Source organism: Pholis gunnellus (genome assembly GCF_910591455.1).
Source record: "Pholis gunnellus genome assembly, chromosome: 9".
NCBI lineage: Eukaryota > Metazoa > Chordata > Actinopteri > Perciformes > Pholidae > Pholis > Pholis gunnellus.
Genome location: NC_136535.1, coordinates 14,730,000 through 14,754,170, shown reverse-complemented (window position 1 = coordinate 14,754,170; position 24,171 = coordinate 14,730,000). Strand labels below are relative to the sequence as shown.

The 24,171-nt window shown below is 41.8% G+C and overlaps 1 protein-coding gene and 1 long non-coding RNA gene across 5 annotated transcripts in view; both read left to right on the top strand.

Annotated features, from left to right (window-relative positions):
• Positions 1-717: 717 nt before the first annotated feature.
• On the top strand, positions 718-3,857 carry LOC306701580. Its single transcript, XR_013767239.1, has 6 exons — positions 718-825; positions 2,002-2,049; positions 2,735-2,770; positions 3,083-3,157; positions 3,492-3,523; positions 3,726-3,857. It is a non-coding gene; the product is annotated as an uncharacterized lncRNA (long non-coding RNA).
• An 8,484-nt stretch (positions 3,858-12,341) lies between these two features.
• dscaml1 (Down syndrome cell adhesion molecule like 1) overlaps positions 12,342-24,171 on the top strand; it is a gene marked incomplete at both ends in the record, with an annotated part of 89,548 nt that continues 77,718 nt past the window's right edge. For 2 of the 4 annotated variants that reach the window (XM_079165676.1, XM_079165675.1), the window contains 2 exons: positions 12,342-12,408; positions 22,550-22,870. In XM_079165676.1, the coding sequence (XP_079021802.1) occupies positions 12,366-12,408; positions 22,550-22,870 (364 nt within the window). The remainder of the gene's footprint in view (positions 12,409-22,549; positions 22,871-24,171) is intronic. The other 2 variants (XM_079165674.1, XM_079165673.1) reach the window with 1 other exon arrangement.

The window sequence follows — 24,171 nt, the reverse complement described above, 5'->3', positions numbered from 1 at the left end:
AAAGAGAGAGAACGCTGAGTTTGAGAGAAGTGAAATGTGACATTATCTATGTGCAAGACTACATTAATAGTAGCTTAACGTAAGCCAAATCACAGCGAGAGAACAAATGACCAATCCTTGTTGTGAATCTCCTGTCAGGTTAGGCTTTAATCAATCTTAAGTCTGAGTGTTTCAAAGACGACTGCTGTACACTTAAATGCTATGTTCATTTTACGCATGAGGCCTTGTTGTGGTGCCACCTGTTGTGCTTTTGGCAGAAACAAATAAAAGTGTCTGACCATTCATGTGAATGTGTTTTTTTTTGTTCAATTAGATGAAGACCAGACTTTAGTGTAAATCTTAATCACTTTTCTTTCAGAATTCTCTTTAATTAAGGTTTAATTTATGCCTGAACATCTTAGCCCAGAAAAGCAGATTTCACAAGAAGCCCTCTAACAGCACTTGAAATCAATCTGATAAATTCCTATCAATGTCAGTCAAGGTTATGAGCTGCTACTTGGGGCTTTGAAACTATAACAGAAAATGTGTTCCTCACCAACAGAGCCAGTAATGTACTGCTCATTCTACTACGATTCCAAAGGTTGGCTGATATACTATTTATTGGCATCAAAGTACAAACTTTATGAGACGATGTAGATCTGAAAATAAGCGGCTATGACTGAAATATGGATGTGGGCGTGGAGAGGTGGTTTGTGTATGTGTGTGTGTGTGTGTTTGTATGTTAGAGGGTGGATCTGTTAGGGAGGGAGCACCTACCTCTGGCACAGACGGGGACACACGCACACACACCTGGGCAGAAGAACAATAGAGCCTTCAGCAACTCAGGTGAGTAAAAACTTAATTTCCAAAACAAAATGTTAAATTAGATGTGCAGGTCATAAAAATAAATCAGTTGTGTCCATTTCAGATGCCTATAAGTTTGTAATTGTGATTACAATGTTAATCCATGTATTTTTGAGATGTTAGATGATGTTAGATGGTCTAGAACGTGTATTTCTATGTCAAAGAGAACTTATTGTCATTCTCACAATGCAAAGTTTAACTTTACTAGTTTCTCCATTGTTTAATGAGGCAAAATATAAAAACACACAAGTTCCAATTAATATGTCTTGTGAAAGTGGGTTAGGACAGACAGTACTCTGTTGCCATTGTTCTTGTTAATTGCACCCCATTGAAGAAATCTAATAACAGTGATGCATTGCTGCACGTTAGGGGTGGTGTGGTTATCTGCCAAAATCATTGCGTATCAATTCTGCATTATTAGCTGCAGTGCCACCACAGCTACTCTTCTTTGGCCCATCTATAACCTCTATCAAAGTGTGCAAGGTTCAAGGTTAATGGTTAATGGTTACTGGAGCTGTAATATATTAATGAGTAACTGTCCCGGATGCTCTTATGCTCAGTGGTGCATTGAAAAGGCCTAGAAACATAATAAATGAAGTCCACAATTCACAGTGGCATGCTTCAACACAAAGGAGACAGCAAGGGACATTTTTCGTCTGTTAATCTGTGTAAGTTAATGATTATAGGTCAGGAGATGTAGATCAAACGAGGAGCTGGTGTGTGTGCGTGAAGGATTCAGAGAGAAAGGGTGGGGGTGGAACGAGGATCAATATCGCAATTAGCCCGTTAAAGTTCTTAGTGAAGAGCAACGCAATCACTTTGCTCCTAAGTCTGTAGTAGAGGAACCCAGTGAGGCAATTTATCAGGACATATAGAGTTTCCGAGCTTTCAACTACATCTCATCTAAAGTGAATAAGCCCATTTAAACGAGCCTCTACAAGTCTCAAATCTAATTTAAATGGAGGGACTATTGAAACCAAATCCACACAAATATCCCTCCCTGCAAACGTCAGTTTTGAGGGACTAGATTTGACGGTGAACACTTTTATTGTCATTATTTAAAAACAAGATTAAAAAAAGCAGACACGGCTAGATCACCAGCTGCCACCTGCTGTTATCACCGGCCTTTTGTTAACTGTTTGCATTATGTCCCTCCAGTTTTGTCAACAGAACACACAAACAGACCAGGCATCATGTCTTCTCAAGGTAAGCTACTCAGCGCCTGAACTGCTGATTATCTACGAACAGGAGCGACAGAGCCACTTTAATATGACAACATTTGAGGGACATAATATTTGAACGATCACAGCCATTCTTGTTTTTCTGATTTCGAATTGAGCGACAACAAAAACGTACCTTGGTAGAGCAAGGTTGACTTATTAACTGCTAACTGTATTATGAGTAACATAAGCATGCTGGAGTCCGGCAGCCTCAGTTAAGGCTCACCTTCTCATTTCAGCATTTTGCTACAGCAAGTAGCTCATGCTAGTGGCACTGCACATGTGGCAATATCGGGACAAAGTTACAGTGATGGGTGTTAATGACAGATTACATTGCCTTTATTCGTTGGAACATTTGTAGTTCTAAAGCTGATTTACAGCTTATCTCAAACTAACCCGAAATAGCATTCTGTCTGTGTGAAAAACACCTGCAGGGAATAGACTAATACTGATTATGACCTATTTTCTTAACTTAGTTATATAACGAGCCATGAAGCTGCTAGTGTGTCAGTATTACTACAAGTGATTTGGATAAATTAACTGTAGGCTTATTAATTAAGTGTAAAAAAAGGATTTTAGAATATTTCCCTGCAGCACGCTACGTTTTGGTAGAATTACTACATGTTTACTGTGTTTCTTTCAACCCATGTCCATTCTCTGTCTATCCCCAGGTGCAGTCATCGACCCTGATGCAGACTTTGTATACGGTAAGTAACTAAAACTTTGAAAGTGTATCTGCGAGGACGAAATAGTTTATTTAACTTCTGCCAGTGCCCTAAAAAGAGAATGTGGAAAGCATGCACGGGGGTTTCTGCCAGCACATAGTTGTTAAATGGGTCAATAACGGGAGCGATAGAGGGGAAAATATAAGTAACAGGAGCTAGAATGTAGAGGGCGAAAAGGAAAAAATACACAGGCAGAGCTTAAAATGATTTGAAGGAAAACAAAAGAAAGAGGCTACAGCAGGTTAAATGAAAGACAGTGATGATGTGGTGACATTGTTCTCTGTGAATATGTAGACTACCACACACTACGTATTGGAGGTTTGGTCTTCGCCGGGGTCATCGTGTTCCTTTCCATCCTTCTGTTGGCAGGTAAGTCAATCAGCAACATCAACAAATATGAATTTGAGGAGTCTGATACAAGGACACGGAAGACAAAACAGTGTGAAAGAGAAGATGATCTTAGTTGTGTGTGTGTGTTTGTGTGTTTGTGAGTGTGTTGAGATCATACAGCATGTTGCTGGACAGACAAAAGTGCATCTGAACACATTTTCATTGACTGATGGGGGATACAATGTATATATTGCTGCAATCCTACAGCTCTGTTTCTATCGGGGTTGTTATCAGAGCAGCTTTGTTTAAAGAAAAGCACAATAGTTCTGAACTTTGGGAATAACTAATCTCTTAATCCTATTTTTCACTAAAGGCAACAAGATCACCAACTGTGGTAAATCCAAGGTAAGGGAAATTAAATCCAGCTCTAAAGTGACATCTGTTGGCTCTAGAAATAATTTTTAAAATCTAATAAAAGTTTTAACTTTTGCATTATTTTAGGTTAAATGTAACAAGCTATTGTTAACAGTTGATATTTGCATAATATGAAATGAGAAGAAAAACATATTTATAAATGAAATAAAAACTAACTTTTTATTTTCTCCAGCCAAAACCTGCTGAAGATATTTAAACTGAACACGAACTGGCCAGGAACCGAGGAGAGTGCTGCAATGTGCTACAATGCTGTTATGTGTGTGAGGATATGAGGCGTTTGTACTAATAAAGTGTTTATAACCTTGCTGTGTTTTTGATGTTAGACATAATTTCTGACCTGAATTTTGAAATATTTAGCAAATTCACACAGATAAATAAAGAAACATAAATACGCTTCCTGAAGTATTAAATATAACAAATTACATTTTTTTTTTAAGATTTAAGAGAGCTTTATTTTTGTCATTTTCTCTGACAACAAAATACAGTTGCAACTCCAATCAGGGGACAAGTAATTAAGAGAAATAACATAACAATATAAAACATAACATATAAAATAGGACTACAAGAATATCAAATTGTATAATATAAAATAACTATATGAAACTCAATGTGCAATAATAAATGCAACAAGAGAGACATCTATCGAATAAAAATAAGCATACTTTTAGATACAGATATCATAACACAAATACCAAAATGTGGTTGTCAGAAATCCCCAGCAAAGAACCACGTGAGCATGCTTCTAGCCGAAAAGAAACAAAACAAGCGCTCCTGCTTGGAATGGAACCGCCCCTCTCAGGTGCAGTCACGTCACCTTAATGAGAGTTCACATATGTTGCCTCCTTCCCTTTGACTTCAGCCGTGAGTTGAATGCTACCTGTGAGAGGATTTCCTCGCGTTTCAGTTGATTACTGCACCCAATTTTAGTCAATATATTTGATTCACATGTTCATCATTTTCTTTACCCATTGCAGAGCTTAAGTCACACATGGATATCAAAATACCAACTAAAAAGAGTAATAAAATAAAAGCTCTCGGCATTGCAAAGCTCGGCATCGTGTCTTATCTGTCTATGGGTCTCTCACACACTCTTCCGCTGTAGTGGGCAAGCTGTAGATTTGATATTATAAAATTATATTATATTTGTATAGTAAAAGTATGGCAGTAATAGTTGTGGGAGTTTGGGTTATGGATAATACACACCTTCTGAGATGGTGCGAGTGTATTTCGGTTTTGTAACAAAAAACATGTTTTCATACTTCCCAATAATAAGGGATAGAGAAAAGCGGATGTGTATATGGTTCCTTTGACTTGCGGTAACCAAAACGCTCACAAGGTGGCGTCATGAGACCAGCACGAGCACAGGAAGAAGAACCGCAACTTCCCGCATCAGTCTGAGAGGAAGTGAAAGCGGCTGACCCAAAGAGTGATCAGATGACCCCAAAATACTGAGGGAAAAGAACAGGTAGGTAAAAAAATGTGTTAATGCAATCAAAATGTCACATATATCATCACCAGCTATAAATGAGACAACGTTGTGGGAAATGTTAACGCTTCAGATTACATCCGAGATAAAATAAAACATAAACAGGTGCACTATAAATTAACTGAAGCACCAAATCGGGACAAATGGGCCATCAGCTGGGCAGTAGCAGAACACCATTAAACACATACTAGGTTGCATTGAGTGGTTTTGCAGAAAGGGCCTAAATCGAGTTACATTCACCGCTTGAAACAGGACGTCCCGTTTTGCCAGCTAAAGCCGAGCAGTGGCATCATATGCTGCTGTATTCTCATCGCTGCAGCGCAGATGACAAAGCGCATTAATCATACCGCCAGAAAACTGCGCCTGATTAATTATCCCTGAATAAATAAGTCGTTACAGGCAGAGACAGGAGCTGTCAACTGGGTGAGTCCCAAGGACCCCCTGCTCCCTCACTCCCTCCCTCCCTCTTTATGTCTCTCTCTCCCCCCCCCCCCTTCTCCTTCCACTCAGCCTTCTGAATTTGTGGGGAAAATGAAGGACCAAGCTGTAAAAGTTATTAACACAGCCAACTGCCGAGCGGTGAAGCAGGCGGTTTTACCGGTTGGATCCCTCAGGGCTCAGGTCATCTGCTTTCCATAAGGGCTACAGTTGAGGTAAGCATGGGAAGGCATTTATCACACAGTTCACTGGCTGATAGCATCACAGCACCAGGAGGAACTCTGGAGAACAACACAGAAACAAAAGCACACTGGTCAGTACTGTTCCCATAAGCATTTAGGATGGCTACTGGTATCTGCTGAGACTGAGGGAAACAAAGAGGCGGAGACTGGGTGAAATGTGTTTCCCTTGCTCGGATGGAGCATTTTTATGGGCAAGAAGTTGACCTACACACTTACACCAAAGATTGATGCTGTTTCTCTCCTGGTTGTTCTTAACTTTGGTGACAGTTGCTCTTCTAGTTAGTGCAGTGTGACGCTGTTAAGTTGTAATGGGCTTGTCCAATTATGCTTGTTAATTATGCTCCTGTAGTTTGGGTTTAGAAGATCTCTGCAATTCTTAGTTCTGCTGTCCTTCAACAAAATTAGCTATTGTTTATTAAACATCCCCAGGAATTGTACATGAATGTATGCTTTTCATTTGGCTGTATACTTTATCTCTGAAGTCTTCCTGTAGGTTTCAGTTAAAGGATAGTTGGCTATAACCTACGCCTTAGCTACATTTTTATACATTATCTATATTCATAGCTATTGTACATTTGTTTTTTAAACTCTTGTGAAAATCTTCAACCTCACTGATCTCTAGTCCCTCTCTCAATGCTTTTCAACTGCCCTAAACGGTCTATGTCTCTCAACCCAAAGTTCTTTGGAACGTAAATCTTTAAAAACTGGTCAGGAATGTGTAGTTTTTATTTAAAATAAAAAATACAAAATCTGGTGTTTTAACAAACACTACTCAAACAGGAGTTTCTTGCGTCTTTGTTGTGGACGGTTCAGCCTTTGATTTGACTCGTAGGAGGGATCTACACAAATTGAACTGCAATGTTTATGTTCATGGCGATGAAGGTACATATCAGCAAGTTTAAACATTGTGGCTCACTGATGTGTTTTTAATAGTTTTGGCACAGAGGAAGCTACAGCATCAGGCTTTGCCTGCAGAAGGACTGTAGCGCTTGTTAGTAGGATCGGTTCATTGTTGATTTTGGTCTTTTCATGGGATTTGTAAAGGATAAGAAAGATATAGAATATGGCCAGGGTTGTTTTTTTAAATTAGTGTCAGTGTGGTTCCTAGAATGGATCAGTTGTAGTCACCATAAATCACCTGGTTTCTAAAAGATAAATGCTGATTCATCTTATAAATTCAGTTTAGAAACTGAGGAATATAGGGCTTAAATATGCATTTTTATGTTTATTTCCATTCATTTAGTTGTCAGTGCATTTTGTTAGTGTGTGAGCGTATGCGTGGCTGTCTGTGGAACACGTTAAGCTGTAAGATAGAGGTACAGGAGTGCTAAAGCGTGGGAAAGTGATGAGATCAAAGCACAGAGGGTCAAGATGGAAAATCTGCCTGCAGCTAAGCTCTACAACGTCCTCTCACACCTGCTAACTCATTCTCTTTATCTCGCGCATCGGTTTATTGTTGACTTAATGTGATGTAACAGACCATAACTGTATAGATTTGAGTGTAAACAGTAGTTTGTTTATGTTTGTTCGTCCCTTATTTATACATGTTGCTCCTCGAAATGCCCCAAAGCTTCCTACAGTTTGACGTAATAGAGTTTACTAAATAACTTTGAATGACTAGATAAGACGTTTAGTTACCCACTTTGTTGTCTGGCGTGCGTAGTGAATGAACACACCTGTCGATGCTGTGGTACTTTTAAGATAGTTGCATAAAGAGGTCTGTTTATTGTCTTGACAAGGATATGCCACATGATGTAATAACTGGAGTGTGACATTAATCTAGTTCTAACATGTTTTTCATGCAACAGCAGAGAGCCATGGCTGAACACACCCCCTACCTGCTGCACTCTGTGCATTGTGAATATACCCTGTTGCGTTGAAGTTTTCATTACGTACAGTGCACACAGCAGACTGCACATGACGGCTTCATTATTTCCAACCAGTACTCCTGTCCTGGAATAATACTACCTGGCCCCGATTTTCTTTTGTCTTTGTCAGTTAGTTTGTGGTATTATGAGTAAAAGTGACTTTTTTTGAGGAGCATGTGAGTGCCATGAAGAAAAACTGAAACAGATTAGGTCGCGATGAAAGACATTCCTTAGTTCATATTGTACTTTCGTGGTGCAAATACACAGTTAGCCACGTTACCATGTTACGACTGGCTAAGTGGAGAGCGTGGCCGTCCTTCAATCAGAGGATCGGCGGTTCGATCCCCGGCTCCAGTAGTCGCATGTCGATGTGTCCTTGAGCAAGGCACTTAACCCCAAAAATGCTCCCGTAGCTGTGCCTACGGTGGGATAGAATCGGAATTGTAAGTCGCTTTGGATAAAAGCGTCTGCTAAATGACTGTAATGTAATGTAATGTACCAAGGACGACTGATACAGCAGTGAGCAGCAGACTCTTGGGGCAGTTGCCCACTTTGTTTGGTTGGTAGTCCTGTCTTGTTTTTTTTTCAAATGTAATCAAAATTTCATAAATATTTTACAAGTAACACACTTCAGTGTGTTAAAGTCAAACACCCTCATTTATTGAAAGAGAGAAAGAATTGATTGGCAGGCCAGACTTTTGGCATTATTGATCCATGGACCAACAACCTTGATTTGGAGTAACCAATTAGCTTGCCCCACTTAAAATGTAAAGATTAGCATTTGTAGGGAATCCAGTAATGTATGATCTTCTGATGATAACATCTTTAATTGTGACCACTGGGTGTCACTAGATATCTCTGATCAATATCTCTGTACAAGGCACAACCATATTCATCTGACTCTGTCTTTAAACATATTCAAATTCAAATGATGAATGTTAATCCTTTACCCAGCTGTTCAAATTTCATTCTGCTCGTTGTGCTTGATGAACACACAATCAAAGTCAGAAAGTGTGTTTGTGTGTCACCCACTACAGAAGCGAGAGCAACGGGTCTCTAGGTTGGTCCCACAGAGGATGCCTCCAGCGGCAGCCATCTTGAAAGTGGCGGTATCGCCCTGGCACGGTATGTTTTTGTCTGCGGGCGTTCTGTCTGTTTTCAGAGTCTCACCGTTCCTCATCTCCAATTTTTTTTTCATTCTCTTTTCAATGTAATTGTCTTTCTCCCCCATCTCCCTTGCCTCGCTGTTTCTCAGCCATGCAAATAGTCTCATTTGCGAACGTGAAAAAACAAGTGGGGAGGAGAAAAAGAGAGAGATGAACCTCCAGCCGAAGAAGGTGCCCCCCTACACAACACTTCAGCCCCTCACCCCATCCTCTCGTTATCCTCCCCAGCTCATTTGAATAAATTAGCACCCCTTGATGTCTCATGTTCACACGTACGTACTCATGCAAAAACACACATCAGCAAAGCACGAACACACTCAAGCGAACGCGCACTCCCAAATACGTGTGCACGCACACCCGACTGTAGGGTAGGGGAGCAGCCAGATATGCATGTCCTGTGCTTTGCCGCCATGTAGACACATGCTCACACACGCACACATCCTCTGATGTGCTGATACACTCTCACACATCTGCCACAACAATCACACATGCTTGGTTTAAAGGCAAACACACTCCGTTGGTTGGTCCCTTCCTGTTAATGTACTGCGGCACAGTGGGGTGTGATTCATATTAGCCTAACGCAGTGGCTCGTTCATACACAGTGGCATGCAGAGCTAGCTAGGCGGCCCCACTGAGGAAAAAGGAGTTCTGCAGCAACACTGCTTGGCTTTGACCGTGTTTAGGATTGACACTTAGCACAATCTGGAGTTTTTGTGTTTTTAAAGTACGTTTTCACTGCCATGGTGAGGTTTTAAAGGATCATGACGCCTCCGTTTGAACCATCATCCAGCGGTTTGCCTCTTCCGGCTCTTCCAACCACAATACACCACCATCGCCCCTGTTCCTGCAGCTCACTCCCCACTCTCATTTAGATTCCCTGTGACCTTGCACAAAGCTAAGCAGTAGCACCATGAGCCCCCTTTCTGTCCTAATTCTGACCTTGCTAGGGTTTCACTGGGCTGCGGGGCCGTGCATTAATACTGGATACATTAGCGCTAATATGATCCTAGCATGTAGTCGGGGCCTGAGGGGGAGCTTTGATTGTCTGAGCATTAACATTAACATCCACATTAACTTATCCGCCTCATCACTCTCTCTGTTTGCCCCTCACCCCTCCCTCTGCTTTCTGTTTGTCTACTGCCCTGCTCACCCATTTTCTTCCACAGTCAACATACTCTCTCACTCCCCTCATTTCCTATCTCCTTCCCTATCTCCAGGCAACGACAGAGCAGAGTGATGGAGATGAGTCACATAGTGCTGTGTTTTTTTTTTTATTTTAGTGGTGTGGTGGCAGCTTGTCCTGGGTCCTGTCCTCACAGACAGTTGCTTTAGCTGTCTGGGAGCTGCTTGCCTTTTCTCTGGCCTGGCTGGCCCGGCTCAATCTGTCAGGCTCCATGATGATCACTGGCTGACATTACAGTACAACCTGCTTGGTGCTGTCAGGCTGACTCACATCAGCCCTTTAACCAGCTTTCCCTGCTGCCTTTTGAAGTCTTGACGGAGTCCTTCAAGTGTCACCATACACTGCTGCAGGGTGGGACCTCTGTGTGTGAGGAGCTTGGTTTGAGTGTCAAGGTGTTGGGTGCTGTTATATGACCCGTTTGTCATTGGGAGAGGATACATACTTGAAGCTGATTATATTCCCTGAGGGTATCTAAATAAGAGTTTCACTCACCATACACTATGGGCTGCACTATTAAACCTGGACGGTGGTTAGTGGCTGGGGGAGGTGCATAGAGCTGAAAAGTGTTCATCTATAAAAAAGATATTTGAGTACACATCTGGATGTACAGCTATGTAATGGAGGTGCTTCTGTGCACACCATGTGTCGTTGTCGTACCGTGGTTTTTGTGCGTGCAGGTTTGTGGGTCTGTTTGAAAGAGAGATAGAGGGTGCGTGGGGGTGTGTGTTTCCACCTGTTGCATAATAAGAGAGTGGAGGCAGAGTGTGCTGCCTTGCCTGCCACACTACAGCGGCTCTTCAGTGGGAGTGAGAGAGGCCACATCTTGCCTCGGCTCCAATCCAAAATCAGGACTACTTTTGGTTTACGCCACTCAAATCACCACATTACAGTACTGAGAGAGACACAAAGAGTGACGGTGGAGGTCATGGAGAGTAGGAGGTGTTTGATGTCAGATAACTTGTGTGACTGAGCAGACAACAATTAAAGTGTTTGTATTTGGTCTCAAATGGATGAACAACAATCAGCTTTGCTTTGGTATTCATTGTGTGCTGATTGTTCAGAGGTTGAACTGAATGACAGCAAAGAGGAGAGGATTGAATGAGACAGCTTTGAGGTCATGTGGGTCAATATAATGTTTTTCTTTAATAACTGATTGAGAGTGTAATGTAACGGCCCAAAACTTGTTTGCGAAGAAAATGATTTCATAGAAAAGTCCGTGGATCAGTCAGTGGTACTGACACAGCATCTGGCGGGACATCCGCTCCCACTGGGGCTGCTGATGCTAATATGTATAGATCCAGATTATGATTAACTAATTGAATATTTAAAACATACACAGGGTTAACCCTTCTACTGAAGTCAAATGTTTAGATTGTTTGGTGGGCAGGTGTTAAGCTGCAGTGTGAACAAAACAGGCTCATGTGACTGCAGATATCGTTCTTCTTCACTCTTGTTTATAGTTCGCAGTCTGTCACAGTATTCTTAAAGAATGTATTACTATTCATTGGGTCATATATGCATTTAACATGCATATGAAGTTTTGGTTGTATTAAATGCTTAAAATGGTGAAAGTACAGGACGTATTGGGACACACAATACAAAGATGACTGATCAGTAGAATGTAATGAATTTATTGACCATATCGATCACCCTATAGCTACACGACTTTTAAATGAGGCTGATTGTAGAAAAGCCCCCTATTTTATTATCAACACTATTCAGTCGGGTTTAAAGTGATTTGAGCGACAGGAGTGTTTGTCGGAACACGCAGGTGCGCTGCGCAGAGCACATAACCAGTTTCACCTGAAACTGAGGCTGCAGCTTTTCTGCGCTTGTTCCACTTCACGCTCCGTACCCATGTTCTTTTCTCACTTTACAAGTGTGTTTGTTGGTTTTACTTTCATTCTCTGTGCGCAAGCTAAGGCAATGGCAACTGATTTATGGAAATTCTTGAGTTCTTGATTTGCATGGGAAATCCGCGCAGGCATTTTCCTCCACCGGCTGTCTTATCTTTAACTTCCTTTTAAATGACTTGTATGGTGCACATTTTTGGTCAACTTTGTCATTGGAACTCCATTAAACTGTTGGTTTTAACGCATATATCTAGTGCGCGTAATACAGGGGTCTCGTTTGGTCTTCCATTAGTGCGTATAACTCACCTCTCCATCACGGCGCTTCATTAGGATACCGGGGGTGGGGCGACAGCATCCTGTCCCGGCAAGGGGAGGAGAGAACAGGGAGCAGAGGCGGTACTTTCTCCGCGGCTCGTTTCTCGGCGCTGGAGAGTGCGGGACCAGGGCTGGAAAGACCGCCGGGTTGTATCAGCAGAACCAGTCCAGCACGGAGCCTCGCCTGGCCGACCGCTGCGCCGTGCACTCTTTTTGGGGGACTGCACAACATTCCTGTGAAATATAACTGCTTTTAATGGCATGTGGCTTGTAACTTTACTTCTGCTGTATTCTTTGCAAGAAGGTAGGTTGGAAATCTGTCTCTTCAAAGTGTTGCTTATCTGCATGCCGTCTCCTCTTCAGTGCAATGCTGAAGTTGCTGTGCGTATTTATTATCTTATCAGGTGGATAACTGATGTTGAATTGAATTACATTCGCAAAGGAGGGCCAGAGATGTCAAATCAAACCCTAAATCACCTTAGCAGGAGGTGTGGTAACTTTTTCTTAATGTTTTGAAATGCTGTTTTCCTGTTCAGATTTCGCTTTACTCCTAACCGAGTGGTCGGATTTCTCGTGTCCTCAATGTCTCATGATGATCAGCAAATGATATGATTAAAAACGATTAAAAAAAAAAGCTTGAGCGTAACATTAATATGCACTTAATTTGGACGAACGGTCCCGAAATCACATAGGTCTCAAAAGTGCACATTGCGTTCGTTATGGTGAAAAAGACAACTGCATTTGCATTTTGCATGATGAATATGTGGAGGTGTCGTGAATATGGAGGCTGTTGAATTAGAGGAGAGGCTGATAAGGATCTGCAGGCGCGCGCACGGGTAGGCGGGCGACCTCGAGCGCTGATACTGGCCAAAGCTGGAGGCTGTTTACTCGCAAAAGTCCAAGGGGGCAAAGGAGTTTAATGTATTTGCCGACTTTCTCTGCCCTGTCCCAACACTGTGTGTGTGTGTGTGTGTGTGTGTGTGTGTGTATGTGTGTGTGTGTGTGTGTGTGTGTGTGTGTGTGTATGGGTGTGTGTGTGAGTGCGTGTGGGAAGGTAGAGGGGGGGGGGATTTTATTAGCTAATTTATGCAAGAATCTCTCAAATAGTGCATAAACACCAGTTTGCCCTTGTGTGCATGAGTGTGCGGCTGTCTAGCAACAAGGGTCAATACATTTTATGAGAGAAGTGTGATCTAATGCTGGGGGTATCGAGCGCTGGCCTTTAATTTGTAGATAATGTGCCCCAGTTGGATATTTAAAAGACAAGGCCATATATAACAGTTTGTTTTCTTTAATAAGGTGTAGGAGTGTCGGTGAATGCAGACTCAGTTGTTATCATGCCTGTTCTAATTATTCATCCACCATTTTCTCTGGCACCAGATTCTACTGATTGGCTTCGCTCTAAATACTGCAGATGGAAGAGAATGATTCACTTTACCTTTTACAATGATCCGTTTGTTTGATATATATGAATTTATTTCACTTTGTAACAACCACACCGGGGAGAAAAAACGATTTTATTTTGTCCTTAATATTCATCAGTCTTCTTTACGCACGTGTCTTTAACTGAATATGCCTGATTATAAACCGTATTAGTCTACACATTTGAAATATCGTAAGCATTTGTTTATAATTGTGGGCAGTTCGTGTGTTTCATGGTCCTGGTCTCAAACAGTGGCCTTGGCAGTGCCCTCTGCCAGGCTGCAGCTGCGGTGAGGGCTTCTGTGCTGTTTTTGTTGTATGTAATTGGATTACAGGGTCTATTTCGATTATACACACTGTACATCGCCCTGTCCCGTGACTGAACGAGACGTACTGTGTGTTTGTGTGTGTGTGTGTGTGTCTGTATGTGTGCGCGTGCGTGTGTGTTTGTTGAGGGGGGAGGGTTGGGGGCTGCAAACAGCCACTGGAGCGGAAAGAGTGCTTGAGATGGGAGAGATGTAGATAACGCAGTGGAAAACAAACTTCCATTTTCCGTTGTTTTTCAACGCCACGTTCCGCTAATTCTGCACGAATCTACTGTGATTTATTGTCTCGTGGCTGCTGTGAATTTCAGATATGTGTAATTTAAAAAAAACTTTATTTTAAAGGAGAAAGCAAGGTCTATTATCATACATGCATATGCATTAGTACTGCGTATTTTCCCGGCTCGGCCGCGCCTCCTAGAATGGCACACAGGTCTGCTTATTTTCATCGGCTACATCAGAAAGAAAATATATTTCAGATCACACCATTACATAATTATAAGACAATTTTGTCTTTTCTTTATCCTTTTCTGTCATTAATTCTACATTCTTTAGGTTATTACTGACAGTTTGTTGCTTTTGTTTGGCTGCATATCAGCACACCTGCACCCATGAGTGCGGAGAGGAGGGGGAGAAGGATGGATAGATAGATAGAGGGAGAGGAGGGGGGAGGATATACTCATTCTTCTTTGTCATGATTTGGGAGGCTGCTTGTCATTTTATGGAAATAAAATTGAGACAAACTCAGCTGAGGGCTGTGTGTGAATCTACTTTCAGGCCCGATAGGCCAGAACATGGCCTGAGAACCTGGAAAAGGCTTCAATAATATTGCAATTAATATATTTCTAAATCAGTCAGAAGAAAATGACAGTCGCTTTGGTGTGGAGTTTGAGGGGATTCAATCAGTAATTGTTTAAAGTTCCAGGAAACATGCCTTGCATTGATCGTGATGGAGTGAGAGCTCTTGCTGTAATTATTTCATCAATTAATGTGATGCCGGTTTTATCCAGTTTAGGTCGACAGGCCTCCAACAACACACACACACACACACACACACACACACACACACACACACACACACACACACACACACACACACACACACACACACACACACACACACGCACGCACGCACGCACGCACACAGACACACACACACACACGCCGCATTAAACTGAATATAGTTCCAGTGTTCCTGCACATATGCAACACACTTTGGCTCCTATATTGTGCACACACTTCATTTAAATTTGTGGATTTCATGGAGCAAACATCGTATTTATTTATTTACACCCGTGTGTGTCTGCCCAGAAGCAATTTGATAAGATGTCAGTTCTTTTTTTTCTTGATTAAAGTAAATTACATAGAATTTCACGAGCATTGCAATATATGTGAAGTATAAAGGGTATGGACATCTCATCTGCTTTAGGATCACCTGTATTTGGTCATTCCTTTACAAGGGGCTCTTGTGTATTCTTGTGACCGGCCTGAGACGCTGATCTGCGGTGTTGCAGACCACGGGCTGTGTGTACATTTGGAATCAAAACGGATACCGAGAAGTGCTTGCAGGGGTAGCCCAGTAATTGCGGTATGAGTCAGACGCTGGTAGCTACCAGGCTACACTCTCACGATGCACTCAGATATGTTGCGTCTGGATTGTGAAGTAAAGGCTTTAGGGGTTGATCGAAGTAGTGTGACAACAACTTCAACGTTGTTTTTTTTCTCCCACTCCTTCTGTTTCTTTCTCACATATCAGGGTGTAAAACATGCTTTTATTTTGGTACTGGGTTGTGTGCTGTGTGACATAAAGATTCACTGTTTTGGATTGTTGGATGGAAAACAAGTTAAAACGAGATTTATACAGATGAATGTGCCAAACGTGGAAGGAGATGTGCGTTTGTTGTCTCGTTCCACGTATTCAGTAAAGCGATATAGCGTAATTTCACTAATGAATCGTGTCTAAATCCGACATGTTAAAGATTAGTTAGTTAGTTAGTTAGTTAGTGATGAATTCACATAGTCACACTCCACTGAGATCAATCATTTGAATGGAATTCAACTCCAACTTGTCTGTGGCGTATGTAACGCAAGACCATTTTCATATAGCCACATTCAATCAAAAACACAAAAAGGGCCCCAGTATATATCTTATTTCGCCGGATCGGAGTTCCGCTGTACCCTCACCACCTGTAATTTTCTTGGAGAGAGACGGCTCCACGGTATAATAGCTACATGTCACTCTCAAGTTAACTCGCCTCGCAGTGCTCCGGCGAGCAAAGCATGTCAAGTGTTGGCACTCTGCGTTTGGCAGTTGACCCGTGCAGCATACACACGAACCATCCGAACACGACACTCTGTCTCATATTCAGTCTGGACATTTGTGTTTGTCTTGGAACACACGAACACGTCTGCCAATTAATGTGAGATGATCATTTTACTTTCGGTATTGTCTTGAAGGCGCATTATATCGCATGTATTATGTAAATTCTCCTAACATTGATTTGGAGATTTTTGTTGTTTTCAAAGATGTTATAAGCGATCAAAAGTGCACGAACGGACTTGGTCAGAGGGATAATCTTGCTTTTAACCTATTCCGTTGTCACGCACCACCACTCAAAAAACGAGCCCAACGATCCCAAATGTCTGACTCTTTATCATCACGCAGCTGTAGATCTTTAAGCCCATAGCAACAACATCGTAATTGCACTAAGCTGTCACTTAGAGAATTGAATTTGGACCGCCCACTCAACAGGTTTTGCGCACAACAGTAGTGTCCGGTAGCCCGGTGCCCTCTCCATTACGCACGGAGAAAGATTGATGTTCATGTCTTAAATGACAAACGATTGCAACAATCTCACTTTAACATCTCACAATCGACTCTGTCTTTCACTCTCTCCTGTTCTGCTTACTATCAAACAATTTATGGCCCTGTCTCTGAGGGAGAATAGGGAAAAACACATCTCTACAAATCTGACACTCACTTCAACAACGGAAATCATCCTTTTGAAGTGGGAGATGCGAATTTTCAAATGCTGAAATGGCTGCCTATTTTACTGACGCTGCATAAACTGTGTATAGGGGTTTTTAACATGCCCCACCCCTCCCTTGTATGTGTGTGAGCATGCATAGTGTATTCACACCACTAAATCATGCCATGCAGTTTTTTTCTTTATTTACTACAGTGTTTCTTCCAGTGAAATGATACCATGCTATAAATGATTTCCTTTCTGACTGCACACAAACACGGAGAGACACATTGTCATGCAACCCTAATGCATATCTCAATCTGGAGTCATTTTGTGTAAATGAGCAGCACCCTCTATCAAATATGATCATATCTTTTGCCTTTTATGCTCTGGCATATTTCTGTAGCATCACTGCATAGACTATTTCCCCTGACTTCAATGCTTCATCTGTTATTTGGCCTGAATGTGTTTTGTGTGCTGTTATCTGTAGTGCTACATGGTTCACCACATAGAAAATCTATTGGCTATTATGAACATATAAATGCAATCTGAAATGTATTTATGTGACTTTGTGTGTGTGTTTTGAAGGAGAGAAAGAGTGAGAGCGGGCGGGAGGAGTGGGATTTATAGCCCTGTTTTTCTATGCACGTGATGGTAGGAATCTCAGTGTGTGTGTGTCTGAATGAATGTAGATGAGACAGAAAAAGCTGCATTATGCATAGCGGTTCACCATAGGCAATATCCTTGCTTCTCCGGCATACATATTCATACTCCATTTTCATATCCACTGCAAAAACTGTAAGAAAGTGCAAATGTATTTGATTGTACAGCAAAGAAAGATTTGAGTTAAAAGGAAAAGTGAAGGTTAAAAAAACTGTAAAAAAGGAACAAATATATAAAAAGCCGACAGGAAAAATGTTTCACCCTAAATCACTTTGACCTTTTTTATTGTAATCAACGCATTCAGGCTTGAAGTAGGAAATCAAAATACAGTTCATGATCGGATGAGTGCTGCTCATTTGCTCCTTCTTTCTCTGCTGGGGAAAGTGAGCCTGGGGCTATGAGAAAGGACTCTGATAACAATCTGAGGTTAGTGTTGCCCAAATAAAGAGGCAAAAATAGGTTATTGTGCTCCATGTTATTTGCATGAGATGTCTACAGTTGATTATGATGACATTGTTTCTTTAGTTTCCTACACATTTTTCTTTTTATAATCATGCTACATGATAATGCCATTTTGAAAATAATGCTTATGATTGCTGTCTCATTTGCACACCTCAACTCTCAGATATCCTAAAGAGGTCAAGGCTCCATGGAAGAAAAAAACAAGAACTCCACTCTTGTCTAACAACACATTTCAGTTCTTATGAAACTCTAATCCTCTACTGTGTTAAGACACATGGTCGGCATCGTCATGATGGTCTTTTCTGCTGGAGGCCGTAATCCGTGCAGTGTAGACTGGGGCTTGCTTCCGTGTGGTTGTACACATGTGTCTTTGCGTGAATGAAGTGTGTGTGTGTGAACTCAGTGACCTTAATTCATACCACAGGACAAAGCGATTAGCCATGGCATCATAAACTGCTGCTTTATTAGAGGTTTTCCGTCTGACTTTGAGTTGTTGCATCCAAGCTGTTTTGAATTAGCTTGAGGCCATTTTTGATAATATCACATGATGGTTTAAGGTTTGTTTATTTTTCAACAGATTATCCAGTTTTAGAGCATATTGGGAATACACAGTGGATCACGACCCATACAAGGGATTGAATAACAAATCTGAGGAGTAGGGAGATGATTAACAGGCTAGGAGAAAAGCATATTTCTGCTACACAAAATGCAAATTACATTTATTTCTTCACACTTGCCTCTTATCTTTGAATCACTGGAAAGTTTTACCTCTTCCATCCTTTAGAAGTTATTCAAGTGGTTCACGAGGGGTAGTAAGTAGACATTGTTTCATTTGAAGGGGGGTAAAAGCCACATTTTGGGAAATAAAAGCAGTGATTCCTTACCGGGAATACTTTCACCCTATAGCGGGTACTTCTGCTTTTACCAGGGAGTACCTGTAACAATTGTGAAGTACCTCAGAGAAACACACAAAAAAAAATTTAAATTATGATTTGATAAAAGAAACAAATATAAGATGTATCCATATCTGATCAGATGCTGATCTTCAACATGTATACCCAACCCACAACAAGCTGACTGCATGCCTCAAGTCAGCATACAAATCTAAATAGATGTTTGACACTAAGCGGCAACCTACGGTTCTGATAAGTTAAGCAAGTGCTTAAACTTGCATTCTTTCTAATGGCTGTCAGGGGGCGACTTCTCTGATTCCAAAAAGTTGAAGTTTATGAGAAAATGACTCTACTTCTCACTTGATTTATTACCTCAGTAAACATTGTAAACATACATTTACGGTCTCAATTGCTAGTTTCAAGTCTTATTCAATACATCATGATGTTCATTTAGCAAACTATGGTCCCATTTAGACTAAAATAGACAGCAGGGTATGCTTTAGGAGTTGGCTACCTTGCGATTGACAGGTCGCTGCCACATCGTTGTCCGGTCTTGGAGTTATCCATGCTTTCGTGTTTGAACTTCAACTGTTTCACAATGCGTTTTCAGGTCATATAAGTTAATTGTAACATTTGGACGCCTAAACATTGTACTTTTACTTAACGCCACCCTCTCGTGTCACCGCTTAAAATTCCCAAAATACAAGACGTCGACAGCCATACTCAAGGTTTGCAAAGACACAAGGATCATGTGCAGCCACTGATCTACCACAACCACCTATTTCTCTGAGGTGAAATTGTTATCAATCAATTCCATGAAGACCATCCCATCTATAAATGTGTATGAAGGGATACTCGAGTCCATTTAATCAAGCTTTTGAGGGTGCATTTGACATAAAAGATTGAGAACCATTAGTCTGAAGGATAACTATTTTGTGATGCAAAAGAATGATAGTATTCTGAACACAAATTCTTACACAGTGATATTGTTTCTTTCATGAGGGCTCTTGCAGCTAGAGTAAATTGTTTTTGTCATGAACATATTCTGCTTCTAAAAATAGCATTTGTCATCAGAGAGATGCAGATCACTGTCACTGGTATCATCTGATAATAGCTTCCTCCTTATTTGCTTGCTATGGAAACACTTCCATGTGTTCCTCACCCAGCAGTACATTGCGGTGCTCTCCGTGGTGCTGAAAGTGCAGATCAGTCAGCCTAGCAGCCTTTGAGAGTGATTGACATGGATTCGAACGATGGGATGGATTGAACTTGACCTGAATTCAGATTTTTGAACACAAAGGATCTGCTCCAGTTTTAGCTCTCTATCTCCTCAGCATCTCTGCTGTGCCTCGAGCAGCGATCACATCTTTTTCCTGAACACCTCAGCCTCTGCTGGTGGCTGAGTTTGACATCAAGAACTGAGGCAGTCATTTAACATTAACCTCTCTATCCCTTTGACCTTACCACACACAGACTCACACACATATACACACATGCTCACTCACTCCGCTGCATCCAAACACCTTTGCACTTGAGCACCTTTCCCCCAGACCAGCCACCCATGTCCTGTCTACAATACTGCACTCCTGCCTGACTCCCTGATCTCTCCTTCCGTTGTACACCCACATATACATGAGAATCAGGGAAGTCGGACACCGGCCTCCCACGGCAGTGTGATTAGAGAGTGGATAGACTGTGTGTGTTAAATGCGAAAAGAGATTATGTGGGTTTAACTCTCTGTGTCTGGCATACAAATTCCAATCACATAACATTGCCTGTCTGAAGTGTGGAAGGAAAAGACGAGAGAAAGTGTCTTGGAGGGTAAGGGTGAGAGACTGATGGCAGATGGGAAACGCAAAGAAACTGACAAGTAACTCAGAAAGATAAGTCAGAGGGATGCAGACAGATGCATAAAGTGTCAGACAACAGACAATGGAGGAGAGAGTGGAAATCGCCTAATGTCATTTTCAATTTAATCCCTAATCTGTGCTTTTTACCTTTTAACCTTTTCTCATGTGAATCATCGCCTTTAATGTCATTTTATTAATGCCATTATGTCATTGCATGTTAGTATTCATACGGAACAGAACAGATATGGAAATGGTCTTTTGTATCAACCATTCATCCATGTTCTTGCCATTTATTAAGAGCTTAAAAAGATCGCCAGTGGGCTTTCTGTTTCTCATTTCATAGTTACTAATGATATCCATTGATGTAGAGGATCTGTAGAAATCAGAGCCTAAATGACATCTGATAGCGTCTTTATATCTCCATTGATGTGTCTTAGCCAACACCCCATTTTCTCCCAGCACAGAGAGAATTAAAGAGATAGGGCTAATCCAGGCATTGTTGACACAATCCAGAAAAAGGGATTAATTAAGTATTATGGTCTGAGAAGAAACTTCTCTGGCTTCTGGCTCTGGGCACAGCGTCTTCCCCTGGCCTCTAGCCAAGCTGAGCTCAGCACTTCTTTACACTTCTTTACACCCCCAGCCCCCCCCCCCCCCCCCGGTCACAGCAAACACACACACACACACAGAAACACACAAATCTTAAAAGATCCCTCGCTACCTCACTCTAAACTGGAAGAGGGCGTTTGAGAGAGAGAGGATATATGGTGGTCTATCTCCCCTAGGACAACTTATCTGGCTGTCTTCATCTGTACCACAATACCATTGTTTTACAGCAAACATCTGTGTTACCCAGCTCCTCAGGCTTATACAGCTGCAGATAGAGAACTACAGTGGATATGACTGACTTGAGAAGGCCTAAGAAATGCAGCAGTTTGCTATCATGCTAATACTGAATGACTTAGGGTATTAACATAAAGGATGAGAGTGGTGCTGGAGTTAAGTTATGTGACCCGTTTTTCGCTTCTATTGAGAGGCAGATTCATAAAGGGCTCTGTGGATACATATATTAGATTAGAGATATTAGGATAATGCATATGGGATTAGATGGATGGCTGCAGTTTGGCACGCAGGGAGGAAGTTGTTTGGGTTGAGGTGACCTGAATGCCTGTAGATCCAGCTTGTATACTTTATGTGGGTGTCGGATCAGGTAGTATCTTCATTTCAAAGTGAGACATGCTCACTTTAAAATATTTATATCACAGTGAACCTGAAAAATAGTGAACATGTGTGGTGATTGGATACCTCAAATTGCTGTGGAGAGTCTGGTCAGAACTCTGGGTTTGCCTTCAGAGAACGGTTTTCATAACCAGGTCTCATGGCAATGAAGGCTTTCTTTATGTCATGCTGTAAGGTGCATATTACTTGTAATGATGGAACTTCTGTTTTGTGAAAGCAACCATAAACAGAATACAAAAATATCGTAAAACTTTTTTTGGCAACCAGTTAGTTGGCAAATCTGCAAGAAAAGAAACACTGATATCCTGATCTATTAACTTCTAACTTATCTTAACTTTTCTCAGCAGTCAGTTCATCATTTTAGTCAAGAATGGAGGCAGAAACACTCCACATTGTTCAGCAATACTTTTCCCCAAGCACTTCTTTCAGTAAATATTTGCTGCATTGGTGTAAATGCATCGTGTTAATGTTCTTACATTATTTTTGGATTGGAAATTAGTTAAGCATTACAGTATTATTGCATTTCATTATAAGTTCTCTCTTCATATCTGTCTAATATGTGAATGTTGCCTGTATGTCCGACACTTACCTACTAAATACTTGTCTCTCTTCTTCTTATCCGAACAGTCAACAGTGAGGATGTTGTCTCTACGCGGCTGTACTTTGTGAACGCCTCCCTGCAGCGAGTGACCTTCTCCAGCTCGGTGGGGGTGTCCCTGCCCTGCCCTGCGGGCGGCGCCCCCCATGCCGTCCTGCGCTGGTACCTGGCCGCCGGAGACGACATTTACGACGTGCCCCATATCCGCCACGTGCATGCCAACGGTACCCTCCAGCTCTACCCATTCTCCCCCTCCGCCTATAACAGCATTATCCACGACAACGAGTACTTCTGCACTGCTGAGAACCAAGCAGGCAAGATTCGGAGCCCCAGCATCCACATCAAAGCAGGTGAGGGTTGGACACACTACATACAAACTAAGCCAATGATTAAAGGGATTTTCTCCTGGGGAACTTTACTCATTTTTCTTACCACTCTAGCACATCAACACTCTCCTGTGCTTTTGTTTAGCTCTTGGCATTACTTTCGAATGCTGACATTACCTTCGCTTAGCTCAATTGTTGTTTGTCTCTTGACAGCACCCAGAGACATGAACTGTGAACTAAAGAGTAATGGAACATTGCCTTTTTTAGCTTGTCCCAACCTCCTACATACAGTATATTTGGAAATCAACCAAAGTGAACCCCGGATACTCTGGGGTTCCCAGTTGGCACCAACAGGGCCCCCCATATAGATGAATTCTTCATGTACAATGTAAATGAACGTGTTGTGTTTCAGCAGTGCTTTTTCTGGATTCCGAACTTTTTGCTCTGATTATAACTCATTCTTTAAAACTCCACATCTTAAGTTTGTAACACAGATTTTCTGTAAACCTTTTCTGAAATTGACATGATGATCTTCATGTGTAGAATGAATGGAATTTCCCTTCATGAGTGCTAAGGTTCTACCTAAAAACAAAATCTCTTTCCAGCCACTCCCAAATATATCCCATTGCTCCATTTTTATATAAATGTGTCTCTTCCTATCTGGGTGCAGTTCACTTTTGCACACATTGAAATCATCACAACAGCATCACCTTGCTACGGCCCTGCATCTGTAAACATGGTCAACCAAACGGCCATATTGGCATCCTAAACCAACAACTTCTCTCAGCGGGGGTGAATTGTCTCAAAGTGTAGCCTCTTGACCCTGTGTATTAAAAATCCTCTCGAAGACAGACACGCAGCCACATAGACAGTTGGTTTGGTGACCCGTCGGCACTCCCTGCCAAGGTCAAAGCTGGAGAGAGGCGCTGAACACCATGAGGGAAGGTGTTACTGCTCTTTCTCAGACACACACATAAACATCATAAACACATGCATATGACCCAATGTGATACGCACCGGATAGACGTATGCATGCATAGATGTTACACATACATATACACATGCACGCACCCACTCAGACACACACCCACACTTACATGCACACCAGCCTGTGCGTAGCTCATGCCAGCAAGCCTCCTGTCTCCCAGTCTCTCCATCTGTCCATGGACTGGAAAGTCCCCTAACCACACACACACACACACACACACACACACACACACATACACGCACAAACTAAGAGCCATTTTTGTCAAGCTGGCTCTTGGTGTTTAGTTGCCAGCTCTTTGTCAGGGTGTTTGGCAGGAAATATTTTGGAGAGTCAGCTA